The sequence below is a fragment of the Petromyzon marinus genome, chromosome 70, assembly GCF_048934315.1.
Source record: "Petromyzon marinus isolate PM22_M1 ecotype Great Lakes invasive population chromosome 70, UKy_Petmar_22M1.pri1.0, whole genome shotgun sequence".
Taxonomy (NCBI): Eukaryota; Metazoa; Chordata; class Hyperoartia; order Petromyzontiformes; family Petromyzontidae; genus Petromyzon; species Petromyzon marinus.
The window spans coordinates 1,033,389-1,054,114 of record NC_133736.1 but is presented as its reverse complement, the minus strand read 5'-3'; the positions used below and the strand labels follow the sequence as shown (position 1 = coordinate 1,054,114).

Below are 20,726 nucleotides of genomic sequence, written 5' to 3'. Positions count from 1 at the left end.
TAGGATGCCTTGGCCTGCCCTACAGAGATCCTGCCAATGCTGCCTTGGCCTGGCCAACAGAGATTCTGGGAATGATGCCTTGGCCTGGCCTACAGAGATCCTGCCAATGATGCCTTAGCCTGGCCAACAGAGATTCTGGGAATGATGCCTTGGCCTGGCCTACAGAGATTCTGGGAATGATGCCTTGGCCTGGCCTACAGAGATCCTGCCAATGATGCCTTAGCCTGGCCAACAGAGATTCTGGGAATGATGCCTTGGCCTGGCCTACAGAGATTCTGGGAATGATGCTTTGGCCTGGCCTACAGAGATCCTGCCAATGATGCCTTGGCCTGGCCTACAGAGATTCTGGTCACGACTCCTTAGCCTGACCGACAGAGATTCTGCCAATGATGCCTTGGCCTGGCCTACAGAGATCCTGGTAATGATGCCTTAGCCTGGCCTACAGAGATTCTGGTCATGACTCCTTAGCCTGACCGACAGAGATCCTGGTAATGATGCCTTAGCCTGGCCTACAGAGATCCTGCCAATGATGCCTCGGCCTGGCCAACAGAGATTCCGGGAATGATGCCTCGGCCTGGCTGACAGAGGGTAACTTCGTCTTGACAACCGGGGAGCATCTGACACGAACACTGAACGATAATGAAGCCTTAGGCTGGCTGGCTGTATGTATGTATGCCACCCATTGGTATTAGCACCGAACTATCCAACTCCTTATTGTTTGGCCCGCCCCGTGAGCTCCGAGCGATGCCGACGAAGCATGCTACCTGGCGAGCGGGCCTCTCCATCCATGGATGGACAGAGGCGGCTCGTAACAAAAAAAGACTAATTTTAGGGGAATGGAAAAGAGCAAATACAAAAGATTGCTAACGTCGCATTCGAGCTCCTTTATTTGATTTGGACACGCACGTTAAAAAAATATATTTATACACATTACACATTTATACACGGGCAAAAAGAATGGCATAAACGTACGCTAAGATCAAAGTCCTGATTCATTTACCTTTGCGTCCTAAGTGAGTGTAATGTAGACCGTGCCAACATTCCAAGTCTCTGGTTTAAAAAAAACATTGCCGCAGATTTTGATATTTGTTTTGTATTTACAATGAATCCATTCAAATGCACGTTGCAATGATGGTTTAACGCATATTAAGTAGTAGTTAAGGATATTATCCATAATAGAGGGTTTTTGGGGGGTTAGATCGTTAATAAAATATACAATGTGTCGTTAATAGCATCATTGCCCGACAGAGCAATCACGACTGATGAGACGACCCTCCGTGGCCAGATGGGATGTGGAAGCTATATATGTGTATCCGCTGTACTTTTATACAGTTTTGCGATGAATGTGGAGAGACAAAATATGTTTTGCCACAGGTTATGCTTGCCTGCCATTGGCCCACGCATGAAGCCAATGGTTTGTAGTTCCCTTTGATCTCACTTTTCATGCCCACCTCTAACCACTATGAAAAAACAAATATAACATTTTAATGATTCTCAGTATCATTCGATTTTATACTGACAATATCATCCCGAAAGCATTTAAAACCAGCGTTCCTACTGTCACGTACATTAACGCAATGTATTGGGACTGTATATTGGGTGCGGAATTTTTTAAAAACAGAATCGTGGCTCTAGGAATCACGCGCATTAAGTGAAATATACATTTTATCAGAATTTAAGAATAGGTTTTACCCTTTCTGGCATTAAAACAGATAAACCTTTTGCAAGGAATCATGTCTGCATTAACCACACAGTACTTGTGGTGAAAATGCAAAGAAAAAACATGCCCTGGTGGTATATGATGCATTGTCTTTGAATCCGATTGGTCAACACCAGAGACGGCTTTCTTTAGAGCCTAGTCTCAAGCATTGTTAGACCAGAGGACTATGCCAAAATGCGAACATTTTGTCATCTGTAAATAACTATACGATCACGTGGTACGGTTGATTCCCCAGGGGCCACGTGGAGCTCTCTGGGGCCACGTGGCACGTCGGCCATATTGGTCTCGACAACCAATGCCCCACCGGAAAATGTATATAAAAAAAGTAGTGCCACGCACATTTCACCAAACGTTAGAGCCTCTTTGTCTGTCTGTGTTCGGTTTTTTTTTAAAGTGCAAAAATGATCTGTTAGTGTTAAGCGTGGTGGGGGGGGGGGGGGAGGAGGAGATAATATAAAATATTAAGTCAAAGTAATCGGATAACATTGGGTCGGCGCAAACGGAGCGATCGTTCAGAGTCAACGTCATCGCAGAGAGAAAGGCCGGGGGGTGAGGGGGGAGGGAAAAGGGGGGGCTGCCCCCCACCCCACGCAGACCCCCTACCATTCTAATGGTAGACCCCTAGTGTGGCACTACAGCCACACCATACCCACACCACCACACCGACACTGACACCACACCCACACCACACACACACCACCCACATCTCACCCACACCACACCGACATCAGACCCATACCACATCCACACCATACACCACACCATACCTACACCACCACACTGACACCGACACCACACCCACACCACACCTAAACCAACACACATCTCACCGACACCACACCCACATCAGACCCATACCACATACACACCACAAACCACCATACTCACACCACCACACCGACACCACACCGACACCACACCCACACCACACCCACACCACACCCACACCAACCCACATCTCACCCACACCACACCCACATCAGACCCATACCACATCCACACCACACATCACACACCACACCACACCATACCCACATCCACACTCACACCACACCATACCCACATCCACACTCACACCACACCACACTCACATCCACACTCACATCCACACTCACACCACACACACACACTCCACACCACACACACACCATACCCACATCCACACTCACACCACACCATACCCACATCCACACTCACACCACACCATACCCACATCCACACTCACACCACACCACACACCACATCACACCCACACCACACCACACACCACACCACACCCACACCACACCAGAGTACCTCCCAGAAACCTTCATGGGGAGATGCAGCAGCTGCTACCCTCAGACGCAGGGCCGGATCTTTCAAAACGTGACGACCCCATTGATCAATCGATCGCTACATCCCCCATCGATCGATCGCGACACCCTCCACCATCGACAGATCGATCGATCGCGACACCGCCCCCATTGGTCGATCGATCGATCGCCAGCGGAGGGGGTGGCGACGCCTACTGGCAACAGAGCATGACGCGGCCTCTTCCAACAGAAGTTGGGAAACCTGGTGGGCGGCTGCGAGGAGAGAGGAGGATGTGTGAATGTGAATATATTAGTGGCTTCCTCAAGGTGCCGCCTCGTCCTCCGCCTCCCTTCCACGCCACCCCACCGCACCCAGAAGGGACTCTACCACTACAAGTTGGGAAACCTGCGGGCGGCAGGGAGGACAGGGCAGGGTGTGGCAGGGTGTGGCGGTTTTTGGTTTTCTCAAGGTGCCGCTTCTTCCTCCGCCTCACTTCCACTCCACTCCACCTCCACCCAGAAGGACCTCTGCCACCACAAGTTGGGAAACCTGCGGGCGGCGGGGAGGAGAGGAGGCTGTGGCGGTTTTTGGATTTCGCAAGGTGCCGCCTCTTCCTCCTCGTCCCTTACACCCCACTCCATCCCACCCAGAAGGGCCTCTTCCACCACAAGTTGGGTAACCTGGCTGGGAGGCGGGGAGGGGATGGTGTGGCGGTTTTCGCTTGGTCAAGGTACCGCCTCTCTTCCTCCTACTCCCACCCCACACAACCCCACCCCACTCTACCCCACACCACCGGGCCTCTCACACCAGAAGTTGGGAAACTTGCGGGCGGCGGGCGGCGGGGAGGGCGGTGGTTTTTAGATTTCTCAAGGTGCCGTCTCCTCTCCCTCCTCCCACCTCACCACCACAACCACCACAACCACCAACCACTACCAACCACCAACCACCACCAACCACCAGACCACGAGACCACCACCACCACCACAGTGGGCTCAGCCTCCACCTCTTCTTCTTCCTCTCCGTCGCTTTGCATCACTCGAGGAAGAAGGAGCCGAAGAAGCTGGCCTCCGGGTCGAAGTCGACGAGCGTCGGGTCGGACACAGCAATGAAGAGCTGGTCCCCTCGGCGCAGCGAGAACACGCCGCCCAGTTGCACAGAGTGGAGGCCATACTGGGCGGAGGCCGACCAGCACTTGGTCTGTGCCGCTTTGGCGAGCAGCAGGGGCTTGGGGTAGTGGTCGGTGCGCTTGTATAGGTAGAGCACCATCGTCTGGACCGGCCGCTGGCGGGCCGACAAATCGGATGGAGGGTCGGAGGCCCCGTGACGGCCCCTGCAAGCGCACGGACGGACGGACGGACGGACGGACGGACGGACGGACAGAGGCGTGTGGCTTCAGTGTGACAGTCGGAAACTTAATGTCGCATTCGACGGAGGCGCAGACGAACAAAACAGACGGACAGAGGCGTGTGGCTTTAGTAGGGCAGTGTGAAAGCAACGTCGCATGGACGGGCACACGGACGAACAGGCGGACACAGACAGGGACGTGCGGCTTCCGTGGCTGTGGCCGGCCGAGGCCGCGTCGCCCGCCCGCCCGCTGCCCCGCGGGGAGGGAGGTGGGAAAGGGGGGGGGGGGTGGTGGTCACCTCCCCTTACATGTGCGCGTCCACTTGCCACGTGCTGAAGCGGAAGTAGGTCTGCGCGTAGACGTAGTAGGAGCCGTGCAGCCGGGCCGTGAGCGTCGCGCCCGTGAAGTCCATGTGCTGCACGTGAACCGAGCCCAGCTTCTCCTCCCAGCTGTACAGCACCTTGCCGCTCTGAGTGCCCATCAGCCTCTGCAGGTGTTCGCCTGGAGTGGGGTGGGGTGGGTGGGGGGGTCGACGGGAGGAGGGGACGTTCGGTTTCTCCCATCGGTGCCTCCGTTTTGCTTCTTGTTTGAGCGGAACGAAAAACGTCGAGGGCCACCGGCGTTAACCGGGATGAGGCGGGGGGGGGGGGAGGGGGGGCACAGTCCCTGAGACGCGACTGAAACGTATGAAGGAGGGGAGATAAGATGTGGGGGGGGGGGGGGGGAAGGGGGGGGGGGTGGTGAATGGACCCAGCTGCTGTCCCAACCAGGTGAGGGTAGCAACCACGTTGGGGGTTAGAAGGCGGGAAATTTCCAATGGGAGAATCAGAATCTGTATTTGTTACTGCAGGAGGAATCCGATGGGCTACGAAGCTCTTTTTGTTGCCACAGATGTCCCAATAGGGGCCACGGGGTAAGGACGCAACAACAACAAACACGGTTACACAAACACGATAGTCGTGCAAAGTACAAGAACGGTAAACAACTCACCCAACACACAAACAAATACAAAACTAAACCATCCCCATCCTACCAGGCAAAGCCCCGCTGAGGTATGAACTTGCATTTTTTTAGAATCGATCCTGGGCCACAAATGGCAGCTCAACAAAAGTGGGGCCCCTCCATCATTTGGACATTTATAGCAGCCAAAATTAATCGAAATAATCTCGAAGGCACATTTCTAAATGTGGAAGGGGAAAAAACCCGCAAGACCCGGAGACGAGAAAAATCCACCCCGCCACCACGGAGAGAGATGAGAGAGACGCCGCAAACTCCATATGTGCGAAGTAGTGCGTCGATGCTGCTCCTGCAGCTGCTACTACTCCCTTCTTGGGACGTACGGAACTGTGCATTTGATAAACCGCCATGGTTCCCTGCGCACCACTGCGTATGTCAGGTCAGGCCCGGGGACTTTGTTGTTGCATCAGTTGGTGGGGTCACGTTGAGATGAGCGGCTGCAACCCCAACCCAGGCGTCGCCATTGGCAGCTTGAAGCAGTTACCGGGGCATTCCAGTTTTGTATCGAGTTGCGTAGATATCCGTAGGGTTACGTAAAGACGCAAAGAGTTGCACAAAGATCTGCAGGGTTGCACAGAGACCGACAGGGTTAGAGATCAATGGCTGCATAGCAGTATATAGAGTTACGTAGAGATGCGTAGAGTTACACAGAGATGCACAGGGTTACATGGAGACCCCATAGAGTTGCATAGATATCCACAACATCAAGGCAGGCTTGCATCCAAGGCCCCGTGTGTGTTCGCTGCTGCTTAGTTGTACCGTAGTTGAACTTCTTTTACGCTGTACGCGGCCAGCCTTGGCTAACCGGAGGTGCGGCGGAAGGACGTGAAACTTGAACACGCAAAAATGCGTCCGTAAAGAAATTCGTTTTGTAAATCTAGTTCGCAAGCTGCAGTTTACCCGGTGTGTAAAGGTCACTCGGCCAATGGGTCGCCATACCGTGTCGACCCATCACGGTGTACCCCGTGTTTTCATGTCCATACGGCATACAGCCGTTTTCATACGGGGCAAAAACATTTGTGTCTATTTGCTTGTGTTTCTCCCTTGTGATGGGACTTTGTAGGATGAGCGTTGAGATTTATAAGGGCACGGGGTGACCAATACGATGGTCTGTAATAATGTAGGGCACTGATGAGGGATTGACAGGTATGTAGTTGTGTAGTGTATAGTGTAGTTTACAGTTGTGTATAGTGTAGTGTATAGTGTAATGTATAGTAGTGTATGGTGTCGTGGATAGTAGTGTGTAGTGTGTAGGAGTGTATGATGAGGGCTTGACAGGTTTGTAGTTGTGTATAGTGTAATGTATAGTAGTGTATGGTGTCGTGGATAGTAGTGTATAGTGTGTAGGAGTGTATGATGAGGGGTTGACAGGTTTGTAGTAGCGTATAGTGTAATGTATAGTAGTGTATGGTGTCGTGGATAGTAGTGTATAGTGTGTAGGAGTGTATGATGAGGGCTTGACAGGTTTGTAGTTGTGTATAGTGTAATGTATAGTAGTGTATGGTGTCGTGGATAGTAGTGTATAGTGTGTAGGAGTGTATGATGAGGGCTTGACAGGTTTGTAGTAGTGTATAGTGTAATGTATAGTAGTGTATGATGTCGTGGATAGTAGTGTATAGTGTGTAGGAGTGTATGATGAGGGCTTGACAGGTTTGTAGTAGTGTATAGTGTAATGTATAGTAGTGTATGATGTCGTGGATAGTAGTGTATAGTGTGTAGGAGTGTATGATGAGGGATTGACAGGTTTGTAGTTGTGTATAGTGTAATGTATAGTAGTGTATGGTGTGGTGGATAGTAGTGTATAGTGTGTAGGAGTGTATGATGAGGGGTTGACAGGTTTGTAGTAGTGTATAGTGTAATGTATAGTAGTGTATGGTGTCGTGGATAGTAGTGTATAGTGTGTAGGAGTGTATGATGAGGGCTTGACAGGTTTGTAGTAGTGTATAGTGTAATGTATAGTAGTGTATGGTGTCGTGGATAGTAGTGTATAGTGTGTAGGAGTGTATGATGAGGGGTTGACAGGTTTGTAGTTGTGTATAGTGTAATGTATAGTAGTGTATGATGTCGTGGATAGTAGTGTGTAGTGTGTAGGAGTGTATGATGAGGGCTTGACAGGTTTGTAGTAGCGTATAGTGTAATGTATAGTAGTGTATGGTGTCGTGGATAGTAGTGTGTAGTGTGTAGGAGTGTATGATGAGGGCTTGACAGGTTTGTAGTAGCGTATAGTGTAATGTATAGTAGTGTATAGTGTCGTGGATAGTAGTGTATAGTGTGTAGGAGTGTATGATGAGGGGTTGACAGGTTTGTAGTAGTGTATAGTGTAATGTATAGTAGTGTATGGTGTCGTGGATAGTAGTGTATAGTGTGTAGGAGTGTATAGTGTAATGTATAGTAGTGTATGGTGTGGTGGATAGTAGTGTATAGTGTGTAGGAGTGTATGATGAGGGCTTGACAGGTTTGTAGTAGTGTATAGTGTAATGTATAGTAGTGTATGGTGTCGTGGATAGTAGTGTATAGTGTGTAGGAGTGTATGATGAGGGGTTGACAGGTTTGTAGTAGCGTATAGTGTAATGTATAGTAGTGTATGGTGTCGTGGATAGTAGTGTGTAGTGTGTAGGAGTGTATGATGAGGGCTTGACAGGTTTGTAGTTGTGTATAGTGTAATGTATAGTAGTGTATGGTGTCGTGGATAGTAGTGTATAGTGTGTAGGAGTGTATGATGAGGGGTTGACAGGTTTGTAGTAGTGTATAGTGTAATGTATAGTAGTGTATGGTGTCGTGGATAGTAGTGTGTAGTGTGTAGGAGTGTATGATGAGGGCTTGACAGGTTTGTAGTTGTGTATAGTGTAATGTATAGTAGTGTATGGTGTCGTGGATAGTAGTGTATAGTGTGTAGGAGTGTATAATGAGGGCTTGACAGGTTTGTAGTTGTGTATAGTGTAATGTATAGTAGTGTATGATGTCGTGGATAGTAGTGTATAGTGTGTAGGAGTGTATGATGAGGGCTTGACAGGTTTGTAGTTGTGTATAGTGTAATGTATAGTAGTGTATGGTGTCGTGGATAGTAGTGTATAGTGTGTAGGAGTGTATGATGAGGGGTTGACAGGTTTGTAGTAGCGTATAGTGTAATGTATAGTAGTGTATGGTGTCGTGGATAGTAGTGTATAGTGTGTAGGAGTGTATGATGAGGGCTTAACAGGTTTGTAGTAGCGTATAGTGTAATGTATAGTAGTGTATGGTGTCGTGGATAGTAGTGTATAGTGTGTAGGAGTGTATGATGAGGGCTTGACAGGTTTGTAGTAGTGTATAGTGTAATGTATAGTAGTGTATGGTGTGGTGGATAGTAGTGTATAGTGTGTAGGAGTGTATGATGAGGGCTTGACAGGTTTGTAGTTGTGTATAGTGTAATGTATAGTAGTGTATGGTGTCGTGGATAGTAGTGTATAGTGTGTAGGAGTGTATGATGAGGGCTTGACAGGTTTGTAGTAGTGTATAGTGGAATGTATAGTAGTGTATGGTGTCGTGGATAGTAGTGTATAGTGTGTAGGAGTGTATGATGAGGGCTTGACAGGTTTGTAGTAGTGTATAGTGTAATGTATAGTAGTGTATGGTGTCGTGGATAGTAGTGTATAGTGTGTAGGAGTGTATGATGAGGGCTTAACAGGTTTGTAGTAGTGTATAGTGTAATGTATAGTAGTGTATGGTGTCGTGGATAGTAGTGTATAGTGTGTAAGAGTGTATGATGAGGGCTTGACAGGTTTGTAGTTGTGTATAGTGTAATGTATAGTAGTGTATGATGTCGTGGATAGTAGTGTATAGAGTGTAGGAGTGTATGATGAGGGCTTGACAGGTTTGTAGTAGCGTATAGTGTAATGTATAGTAGTGTATGGTGTGGTGGATAGTAGTGTATAGTGTGTAGGAGTGTATGATGAGGGCTTGACAGGTTTGTAGTTGTGTATAGTGTAATGTATAGTAGTGTATGGTGTCGTGGATAGTAGTATATAGTGTATAGGAGTGTATGATGAGGGCTTGACAGGTTTGTAGTAGTGTATAGTGTAATGTATAGTAGTGTATGGTGTCGTGGATAGTAGTGTATAGTGTGTAGGAGTGTATGATGAGGGCTTGACAGGTTTGTAGTAGTGTATAGTGTAATGTATAGTAGTGTATGGTGTCGTGGATAGTAGTGTATAGTGTGTAGGAGTGTATGATGAGGGCTTGACAGGTTTGTAGTAGCGTATAGTGTAATGTATAGTAGTGTATGGTGTCGTGGATAGTAGTGTATAGTGTGTAGGAGTGTATGATGAGGGCTTGACAGGTTTGTAGTAGTGTATAGTGTAATGTATAGTAGTGTATGGTGTCGTGGATAGTAGTGTATAGTGTGTAGGAGTGTATAGTGTAATGTATAGTAGTGTATGGTGTCGTGGATAGTAGTGTATAGTGTGTAGGAGTGTATGATGAGGGCTTGACAGGTTTGTAGTAGTGTATAGTGTAATGTATAGTAGTGTATGGTGTCGTGGATAGTAGTGTATAGTGTGTAGGAGTGTATGATGAGGGCTTGACAGGTTTGTAGTAGCGTATAGTGTAATGTATAGTAGTGTATGGTGTCGTAGATAGTAGTGTGTAGTGTGTAGGAGTGTATAGTGTAATGTATAGTAGTGTATGGTGTGGTGGATAGTAGTGTATAGTGTGTAGGAGTGTATGATGAGGGCTTGACAGGTTTGTAGTAGTGTATAGTGTAATGTATAGTAGTGTATGGTGTCGTGGATAGTAGTGTATAGTGTGTAGGAGTGTATGATGAGGGCTTGACAGGTTTGTAGTAGCGTATAGTGTAATGTATAGTAGTGTATGGTGTCGTAGATAGTAGTGTGTAGTGTGTAGGAGTGTATAGTGTAATGTATAGTAGTGTATGGTGTCGTGGATAGTAGTGTATAGTGTGTAGGAGTGTATGATGAGGGCTTGACAGGTTTGTAGTAGCGTATAGTGTAATGTATAGTAGTGTATGGTGTCGTGGATAGTAGTGTATAGTGTGTAGGAGTGTATGATGAGGGCTTGACAGGTTTGTAGTTGTGTATAGTGTAATGTATAGTAGTGTATGGTGTCGTGGATAGTAGTGTATAGTGTGTAGGAGTGTATGATGAGGGCTTGACAGGTTTGTAGTAGTGTATAGTGTAATGTATAGTAGTGTATGGTGTCGTAGATAGTAGTGTGTAGTGTGTAGGAGTGTATGATGAGGGCTTGACAGGTTTGTAGTTGTGTATAGTGTAATGTATAGTAGTGTATGATGTCGTGGATAGTAGTGTGTAGTGTGTAGGAGTGTATGATGAGGGCTTGACAGGTTTGTAGTAGTGTATAGTGTAATGTATAGTAGTGTATGGTGTGGTGGATAGTAGTGTATAGTGTGTAGGAGTGTATGATGAGGGCTTGACAGGTAATGCGGTTGCTCCCTCACCTTCGCGAAGTTGTGTAGCAGTGGCCTCCCGTGGTTGCTTGCCCGTCACGTGAGCGATTGGCCGTTTCCTGGAGGCCGCGTGACCCAAACCGCCCAATGGGGACGCAGGATTCGACGACGAAGCTGAAGGCGGAAACAACAACAAAAACAGCAAAAACTTAAGGCGCGGTGACATTTAGACGTAAGAATATACTATCAGAGCATGTTTGATATTTAAAGCTTTCGTGACTGCAGGGGTTCATATTCTTGGTCCTTTCGGTAAAGTCACGTAGAAGGGAAGCAATAAAATGATAAAAAAATATCAGAGCATGTTTTTTTTTATTTTTGCATGTTCACCACAAGTATGTGTGGCTAATGCTGGCATGATTCCTTGCAAAAGGTTTGTGTTTGGTGTACTAACATCTTAACACAAACTGTTTTATTGCCAGAAAGGGGAAAACCTATTCTTATATTTTGATACCGGCAAGAGAGGTCCCGTGATAACATTTAGACACTCGGGCCCGTAGCTTTGTGCGCGCGTGCATAGATTGCGACTGAAACGCAAATGTTTAAGCTCGAGAAAGTTTATCTACGGCGGGGTTTGTCGTGGTCAATTTGTGTGTAGAGGAGGCCATCTTGACTGCAATGGGAACAAAATGGCCGACGTTACCGTAGCGATGATGTTTCAGCAATTACTTTGAAGAGCGTGCTTTTCTTTATCGCACGGAGCAAAAACGTTCAAAGGTTTGTGTTTATTTTTGACTTGACCTTGTCATCGTGACGAGATTTTAAATTGAGGAAAAACGAGAGGGAGAGATGAGCAGCAGCCACCAGTAGGGGAAACAAAATGGTCGACGTCGCCATAGCGACGGTAGCTTCAAAGATATAGGAATAGGTTTTACCCTTTTAACTGGCACAAAAACTGACACCTTTATTCAAGGCATCATGTTTGCAATAACCACAACACAAGCAGTCAAAATGCAAACAAAAAAGACAACTCTGATAATAATATGCACTGTCCTTGAATTTGATTGGTCCACACCCGAGACGGCTTTTCTTAGAGCCTAGTCTCCATTCGTGTTGGACCAGAAGACGCCAAAAGGCGTCTAAGAAAAGCCGTCTCGGGTGTGGACCAATCAAATTCAAGGACAGTGCATATTATTATCAGAGTTGTCTTTTTTGTTTGCATTTTGACTGCTTGTGTTGTGGTTATTGCAAACATGATGCCGTGAATAAAGGTGTCAGTTTTTGTGCCAGTTAAAAGGGTAAAACCTATTCCTATATCTTGTTACTGGCAAAGGAGGTCTCATAATAGCTTTAAAGAGTTTAAAGCTGGATCACGGGCCTCATTTAACCTCACTACAAACCTGCGCTGCTTGCAACTCAGCGCAGTTTTGCATCGTTGTCTTGTTGTTTATCAAGAATGCAACATACCTGCCATCGGGTCACCGATTTGGCTTGACATTTCTCTTGATTTCTGCAAACAGGTTTGACCCAGACACACAAAAAAAAAACCAAGACGCCCGTTCCATTAAAACCCTCCGTCCCGCTCGTCACCGCCATTTGACGAAGACAAAGATCCCGCCCCCCCCCGCGCCGTCGGTGCAAGTGCTGTTCGCGAGCGGCGCCTACGAAGGGCGCCACCGTGGCACACACGAGGTGGGGTGGACATCGCCCGCCACCTGCCCGACCGCCTTTGTCTCTCCCAGCTGGCGATGTTTAACCGCGCGTCTCACCGCGTACTCGTTTTTACTGTTTTCCGAAGGCCGAGCCGAAGCTAGATAATCGCCGCCGCTATTCCCCCTGAAAGCGACGAACGGAGCTCGGGCTGCCGGGTTCACGGCGCACAGCGCCATGACAACGGCAGCGCCTGTGCCAGGCCGGGTGCCAGGTCGGGTGCCTGTGCCAGGCCGGGTGCACTTTGAGGCCATCGCGTGAAGTGCCGAAGGCTCGCTGCTGCCAGGAGGTGACAACACAGACCCCAGCAAGGAGCCTTGGTGTCGACCGACTGAAATGACGCGCACACACACACGCGCGCACACACGCGCACACACACAAAGGTCCCCCATGTAGCCTTAAGTAGACTGTTGGGGCAAGTGCTGTTAGCGAGCAGCACCTGTGAAGGCCGGCACGGCTACACGAGGGGGCGGGTGGCCCAGCAACCACGCCCGACCGCCTTTGTCTCCCCAGTGGCGATGTTTACTGCACACCGCTACGATAGGTTACTGATTTAAGGCTGAGTCGACCTAGGGGGAGGCCCAGGACCGGTTCAGATAACCGTCACTGGCGGTGTTGGCCGTGAGCGGGAATCGAACCCGGGTCGCCGGGTTCGTAGCGTCAGCGTAGCGCTAACCGCTGCACTACCGCTACACACACACAGACAACAACAACAACAACCACCATTCGCCACTCAGTGGCGGTGACGTCACCACGACGCTTGTGCCAGGCTATGTGCACGTTGAGGCCACGTGAAGTGTCGAACGCCCGCTATGGGGCCGTCCATAAATGACGTCACTCGATTTTGAAGGGTTTTTGACCTCCCCCACCCCCCTCGTCGGCATCACAAAAAGTCAGACCCCCCCCCCCTCAAATATGACGTCACAAAGCTCTGCCCCCCCCAAAAAAAAATATATAAAACATGCTTCAAATCGCTTTAAACTATCGTCATTGTAGTAGTTTCGTATTTAATGTGGCGCTACACTCTGATATTGTAGGAGAAAACGTTTATTAAAAAAGTCTACTTAATTAAGCAGAACGTGTTGTCTGTATTTATTTATAAAGTTGCGCGTTTTTACGTGACGTCACATTTCTCAACCCCTCCCCCCACCCCTCTCGTCACACATCGTCACAAATGTCTCACCCCCCCCCCCCCCCAGGTGCGTGACGTCATGTGTCGAACGCCCTCTATCAGGAGGTCACGTTGCAGACCCAGGTGCCACGGGTCGACTGACACACAGACACACGTACACACACACGTACACACACAAAGATCAAAGATCCCCCGTATAGCCTTAACAGATTGAAGGGGGCAAGTGCTGTTGGCGAGCACCTATTAAGGCCGGAACGGTACACGAGGGGGTGGGTGGCCAGCACCACGCCCGACCGCCTTTGTCTCCCTAGTGGCAATGTTTACACACCGCACCAGGTACTCATTTGAGGCTGAGTCGACCTAGGGGAGGCCCGGGACCGGTTCAGATAATCGTCACTGGTGTTGGCCGTGAGCGGGAATCGAACCCGGGTCACCAGGTTCATAGCACAGCGTAGCGCTAACCGCTACACTATCGCTCCCCCACAGACACACGTACACACACGCACGTACACACGTACGCAGGTGCGAACCCTCACCTTTGCAATATGAGTGTCCATGTAATAGAGGAATTCTTGGCACAAGAGGTCATCTGTGTAGGTCAACGAAAGACATTTCTGCAGCTTCGTTATGGATTCCTCATGCACCTACGTGGCAGAAGTACAAAAGCCAGTGTGAGGCACGTTGACAAATCATCACCACCACCACCACCACGATCCACGGGCAGATAGACCGTAGGTGTCCCACCGCATATACCGTCGTCTGTCTGACACGTTTCTCACTCTCTCTGTGTGTGCCTTGTCGTGCCACGATGCCAAGGAGTCTGCGTGTCTCTCTCTCTTTCTCATAATCACGGTGGCTAGGAGATGTTAACTACCTCGCCCGGTCTACAGGAGGTCGTGGGTTCGATCCTAACCCTGACGCCTGCTGTTGCTGTATATGTGGAGTCTGCGTGTCTCTCTCTCATCATCATCATCACGGTGGCTAGGAGATGTTAACTACCTCGCCCGGTGTGCAGGAGGTCGTGGGTTCGACCCTGACGCCTGCTGCTGCTGTATATGTGGAGTCTGCATCTCTCTCTCTCTCTCTCATCATCATCACGGTGGCTAGGAGATGTTGACTACCTCGCCTGGTATACAGGATGTCGTTGGTTTGACCCTGATGCCTGCTGCTGTATATTTGCAGTCTGCGTCTCTCTCTCATCATCATCACGGTGGCTAGGAGATGTTAACTACCTCGCCTGGTCTACAGGAGGTCGTGGGTTCGACCCTGACGATGCCTGCTGCTGCTGTATATTTGCAGTCTGCGTCTCTCTCACTCTCTCCCCGTGGTCGCGTGGATTTTTGTTCTCCGGGTCCTCCGGGTTTACCCCTCCACGTATAGAATCCAACAGTCACGCGTTGAGATCATTGAGATTACTTTCGACTGCTAATAAATGGTCCAATTGATTTATGGTGGCCACATTTGTTGAGCCGTCACTCGTGGTGGCCTGGTCGCGTCTGAACAAATGAGTTCATACCCTGGGTGGGAACTTTGCCCGGTGGGATGGGGGATTGTTTAGTGTTGTATTCGTATGTGTCTGGGTCATTTGTGTTGACCTTTCATGTACTTTGCACTACCGCCGTGTTTTTTTTGTAATTGTGTTGTTGTTGTAACGTTCTTACCCTGTGGCCCCCTGACTGGGACACCTGTGGCAAGAATAGCTCTCTGTAGCTTATTGGATTTCTCCTGAAGTAGACATGAATAGTCTGACATTCATATATAAGATCATAATGGGCCGCACCCACTGCACTTATGTGCGGCTGCAGTCAATCAGAACACAGACCATGTTGAAACTATAAAATAAAAAAAATAAAACAATACAATTCTCACGACGTTTCGACTGCAACACAAGCAATCATCATCAGGTGTGAAAACCACAGCAAGCACATTTTTCAAATTGTATTGTTTTATATTTTTTTTGTATTATTTTACTGTTTCCCTTCTACGTGGTGGTGACTTTACCGAAAGGACCAAGAATATGAATCCCTGCAGTCACGAAAGCTTTAAATCAAAATTTTACACACCATGTTGTGCCTTTTCGCCCGCACCAAAGTATGGGAACATACAAAATAGGTTTCACAAAAGGTGCGCGTGTAGATGTCCCAACCGCAAACAGGTTGGGTGGTTCTTGCGAGGAATCAAGTTCTGCTTAAACCGCACTCGTGTGCTGATCTTTAAGGGCGGCATTGACCAATTATTGATACTGCTACCGATGCTTCTGCTGCTATGGAGTCACGATGGCCTGCAAAGTTTGGCCGTACATGTTCTGTGTAGATCGTTTATTGTTCAATTCGAATCACAGTTCCTGTGATCGCTGCGACATTGTTTTTGTGGCTTTATTTTGGGTGGATTTTGAGGACGGACTGGTCTGGCCATGTTTGTTTGTTGTATAGTACAGAGTTGGCCTGATAACTTAAATATAAATTGTCTCACGGTTCATAACGCTTTGGTTCGTTCGGTAAAAGGTCACGTGGGTAGAAAAATAAAAGTGAATCAAATCACGACGTTTCGGAAGCAACGCAAGCCTCCGCCATCAGGTGGGATAGTCACAGCAAGAAGCGATATTGCTGTAGAAGTCGTCCACCACAGCTGGTTTCTACCTCGGGGTTCGTAACACACACAAATATACAATGATGCAATCACCCACACACCCCACTCACCCACCCCCCCACTCACCCACCCCTCACCCCCCTCGCCCACCCACTCACTCATCCACCCACCCACTCACTCACCCAACCACCCACTCACTCATCCACCCACCCACTCACTCACCCAACCACCCACTCACTCATCCACCCACCCACTCACTCACCCACCCACTCACTCATCCACCCACCCACCCACTCATCCACCCACCCACTCACTCACCCAACCACCCACTCACTCATCCACTCACCCACCCACTCACCCACTCCTCACCCCCCTCGCCCACCCCCTCAACCACCCACCCAATCACCCACCCCCTCGCTCACCCACCCCCTCACCCGGCCCCTCGCTCACCCCCCCCCCACCCCTCCACCCGCCCCCTCACCTCTGCGGTGTTTACGACTGGCAGCCCTGGAAATCCCCGGGTGGAGCGAAGCGAGTTAAACAAAGAGCCAACTTCCTCATTCTCAACATCAACATTGTGAGGTTTCCCTGTGCACAAAGACCCCCCTCCCCCCACCACTACGACCCCCCTACAGCCCGTGTATCCCCTCGGCGTATCCCCTTTCTCGGTAGCCCTTCTGGCAAGGGGGTTTAGGGGGGCGGCTCGCGTGAGTTGCAGTGGCGTGGTGACCGTGCAGGCGAAGACGTAGCGAGTGGATTAATTATTAAAGAAATGTTGCTGCTGTTGTCGTTGAAAGCCAATCTCATTGGTGGGTGGCTACGTACGGTGTGAAAGAAGTCCAACACACACAGTACGGTTGTCTACGTACGGTGTGAAAGAAGTCCAACACACAGCACAGTTGGCTACGTACGGTGTGAAAGAAGTTCAACACACACATTACCACGTTTGGCTCCGAGTCAAATGCAAATGCCACAATTGGCAGAAGGCTCCACGCTTGTGTACACAGCGTGGAGTGGCGAATGGCCTTGCTGGGTCACGACTGTTGCTGGGCCCACACGAATCTTTAGACTCTGCTGTGTTGCATGTCTATGTAAGGTAGTGGCGTCTCTCCTATCTCTGTCTCCTATCTCTCTCTCCTATCTCTCTCCTATCTCTCTCTCTCCTCTCTCCTATCTCTCTCCTATCTCTCTCTCTCCTATCTCTCTCTCCTATCTCTCTCTCTCCTATCTCTCTCTCCTATCTCTCTCTCCTATCTCTCTCTCCTATCTCTCTCCTCTCTCCTATCTCTCTCTCCCATCTCTCTCCCATCTCTCTCCAATCTCTCTCTCCTATCTCTCTCCCCTCTCCTATCTCTCTCCCCTCTCCTATCTCTCTCCCCTCTCCTATCTCTCTCCCCTCTCCTATCTCTCTCCCCTCTCCTATCTCTCTCCCCTCTCCTATCTCTCTCCCCTCTCCTATCTCTCTCCCCTCTCCTATCTCTCTCCCCTCTCCTATCTCTCTCCCCTCTCTCTCCTATCTCTCTCCCCTCTCTCTCCTATCTCTCTCCTCTCTCCCCTATCTCTCTCTTTTTCTCCTCTCTCCTATCTCTCTCCTCTCTCTCCTATCTCTCTCTCTCATATCTCTCTCCTGGTGTTGACAAAGACAAAGGTCCCCCGTGTAGCCTCTAACAGGGCTGTGGGGGCAAGTGGCTGTGAGTAGCGAGCAGCACCTATAGACACACAGACAAAGGTCCCCCGTGTAGCCTCTAACAGGGCTGTGGGGGCAAGTGGCTGTGAGTAGCGAGCAGCACCTATAGACACACAGACAAAGGTCCCCCGTGTAGCCTCTAACAGGGCTGTGGGGGCAAGTGCTGTGAGTAGCGAGCAGCACCTATAGACACACAGACAAAGGTCCCCCGTGTAGCCTCTAACAGGGCTGTGGGGGCAAGTGCTGTGAGTAGCGAGCAGCATCTATAGACACACAGGCAAAGGTCCCCCGTGTAGCCTCTAGCAGGGCTGTAGGGGCAAGTGCTGTGAGTAGCGAGCAGCACCTATAGACACACAGACAAAGGTCCCCCGTGTAGCCTCTAACAGGGCTGTGGGGGCAAGTGGCTGTCAGCCCCCCTGCAGGCCGGCACCACGCCGGGCCGCCTTTGTCTCCCCCACAGTGGTCGCCGTTTGTGACTTCACACAATAAGTTCGACACACAGCCACGGCTGGCTACGCACGGTGCGAAAGAAGTTCAACACACACACACACAGCCACGGCTGGCTACCCGCGACGCGAACGACGTTCAAGGTCACTCACCTTCTGCAGGGACAGCGTGAAGTAGCCAACGAAACCGGCGGTCGCGAGCAGCTGCAGCAGCACGAGGCTCAAAGCGACCACAACGAGCCTCTTGGTGGCCGTGGTGATGGTGGTGGTGGCCGTGGTGGTGATGGTGGTGGCGGTGCTAGCTACGGAGTTGATGGACACTAGGGGTGACTCTGAGCCAGAACCCTCGCTGCATGCCGAGCTGCTGCTGCTGGTGCTGCTGGTGCTGTTGTTTCGGCTGCTGGTGCCACATTGTACAAAGGGGGCATCGCTAAAAGTCGACTTAGAAGGCATCTTCCTGTCTGTCTCGCCTGTCTCGCCTGTCTCTCCACGGCTGCGTTGTTGATGATTGTCCCGGCGGCTCGCGTGTGTTGAGAGCCGTGCCGTGGGGATTGCAACTGGGGGGAGGGCCGCTTCTCAAGTGCGACAGACAGCAACAAACAGCACCGCCTGCGCGTGCGTGTGTGTTGTTGTTGTTGTTGTCTTTGTGGTGGTGTTGTTGTGTTGTGGCTGAGCACAATACATTTGTAGCGCTCGATCCGAGTGTGCTGCTTGGTGTGATGATGATGGTGATGATGATGGTGATGATGGTGATGATGGTGGCGATCTGACGCACACACACACGCGCGCGCGGGCTCTCACACACAGACAGTCCCTGAACGCACCCACCCTTATATACTTTCATTCAGACACTCCCCATCTCAAACATTCCTCCCAGCCACTCCCCTCTGAAACGAGGAACCAGAGATCACGGGCACCGGCTTTGCATTCGGAAGAAACGAGAGTGGTCTCATGATAGACAGAGATTTTGTTTTTTTTTTGTTTGTTTTGGGGGGCTACCCACCTTAAATAGAGCGATGCGTGAACGTACATTTACGCGATCCAACCCCTAACCAGCATCCAAACAGACGATTAAAAACCACACACACGCACGCACACGCCTGTGTTGCGGGTGATGTTTGTGAAGAAAACCTTGCTCCTTCTAGCAGTGCCGGATGAAGCTCGTGTGGGGCTTGGAGTATAAGATGTTATAAAAGCGGGGGGGGGCCCAAAAAAAACTAAAACAGGTCCCTGCAGGGTGGACTGGTAGGACAAGTCTCTGCGCTGTCTATTGCTGATTTTACACCCCAACAGCACGAGATTTCACTTCGTTAAAGTATTGAAAGGGGACGGACGGACGGACGGATTAATCTATTGCAGGCTGGTACACTCAGTTCACAACTTCGTTCCTACAAGTATAAACCACATCAATATTAAAACAGATTTTAAAATAAATGTAACTAATTGTATTTTTTTTAATTTGCTATACAGCCCCGATAATAGGACAAATCGCTAACCTTTAAACACCCGGTCCGTTTCGATTTAAAGCTTTCGTGACTGCAAGGATTCATCTTCTTTGGTTCTTTCGGTAAAGTCACGTAGAATGAGAATAAAATAATAAATTGATAAAATAAAATAACACAATAATATTCTCATGACGTTTCGGCCACAACACAAGCGGCCTTCATCAGGTGAAGGGACGAGACTGTCTGTCCAGCGCTGTCCTACCAGACAGTCTCGTCCCTTCACCTGATGAAGGCCGCTTGTGTTGTGGCCGAAACGTCGTGAGAATATTATTGTGTTATTTTATTTGATCAATTTATTATTTTATTCTCATTCTACGTGGTGACTTTACCGAAAAAACCAAAGAAGATGAACCCGGTCCGTTCGTAAGAAGTCGAAGGGCGGTATAGTACTATAAAATCTTCTTCGGTTCTTCCGGTAAAGTCACGTAGAATGAGTATAAAAAAAATTAATCAAATAAAATAAAATAATTCTAGATTTGAAGCTTTCGTGACTGCAAGGATCCATACTCTTTGGTTCTATTCGGTAAAGTCACCTAAGTGACTTTACCGAATAGAACCAAAAAATAAAAATAACACAATAAAATTCTCACGACGTTTCGGCCGCAACACAAGCAGCCTTCATCAGGTGAAGGGACGAGACTGTCTCGAGGACCTGATGAAGGCCGCTTGTGTTGTGGCCGAAACGTCGTGAGAATTTTATTGTGTCATTTTATTTTATTAACTTATCACTTTATTCTCATTCTACGTGGTGGCGACTTTACCGAAAGAACCAAAGAAGATGAATCCTTGCAGTCACGAAAGCTTTAAATCGACATTTAGCTCTCTAGTAATCGAGCGAGTGCAGAATCGCCGCACCGGTATATCGAGAGTCTCGATTTGGAAGCTTC

The 20,726-nt window shown here is 49.2% G+C and overlaps 1 protein-coding gene across 2 annotated transcripts; it reads right to left on the bottom strand.

Moving 5' to 3' along the window:
* Positions 1–869: 869 nt before the first annotated feature.
* LOC116937479 (uncharacterized) lies at positions 870–19,153 on the bottom strand. 2 transcript variants are annotated; one of them, XM_032944588.2, is made up of 6 exons: positions 18,488–19,153; positions 14,149–14,256; positions 12,238–12,280; positions 10,825–10,947; positions 4,667–4,859; positions 870–4,343 (listed from the first exon to the last, which is right to left on the bottom strand). In XM_032944588.2, the coding sequence occupies exons 1-6, from the start codon at positions 18,785–18,787 to the stop codon at positions 4,046–4,048; spliced, it is 1,065 nt and encodes a 354-aa protein (XP_032800479.2). In that variant the 5' UTR covers positions 18,788–19,153; the 3' UTR covers positions 870–4,045. The 2 variants fall into 2 exon arrangements, with proteins under 2 accessions (XP_032800479.2, XP_032800480.2); XM_032944589.2 differs by having other exon boundaries at positions 4,685–4,859; positions 18,488–19,151.
* Positions 19,154–20,726: the final 1,573 nt, after the last annotated feature.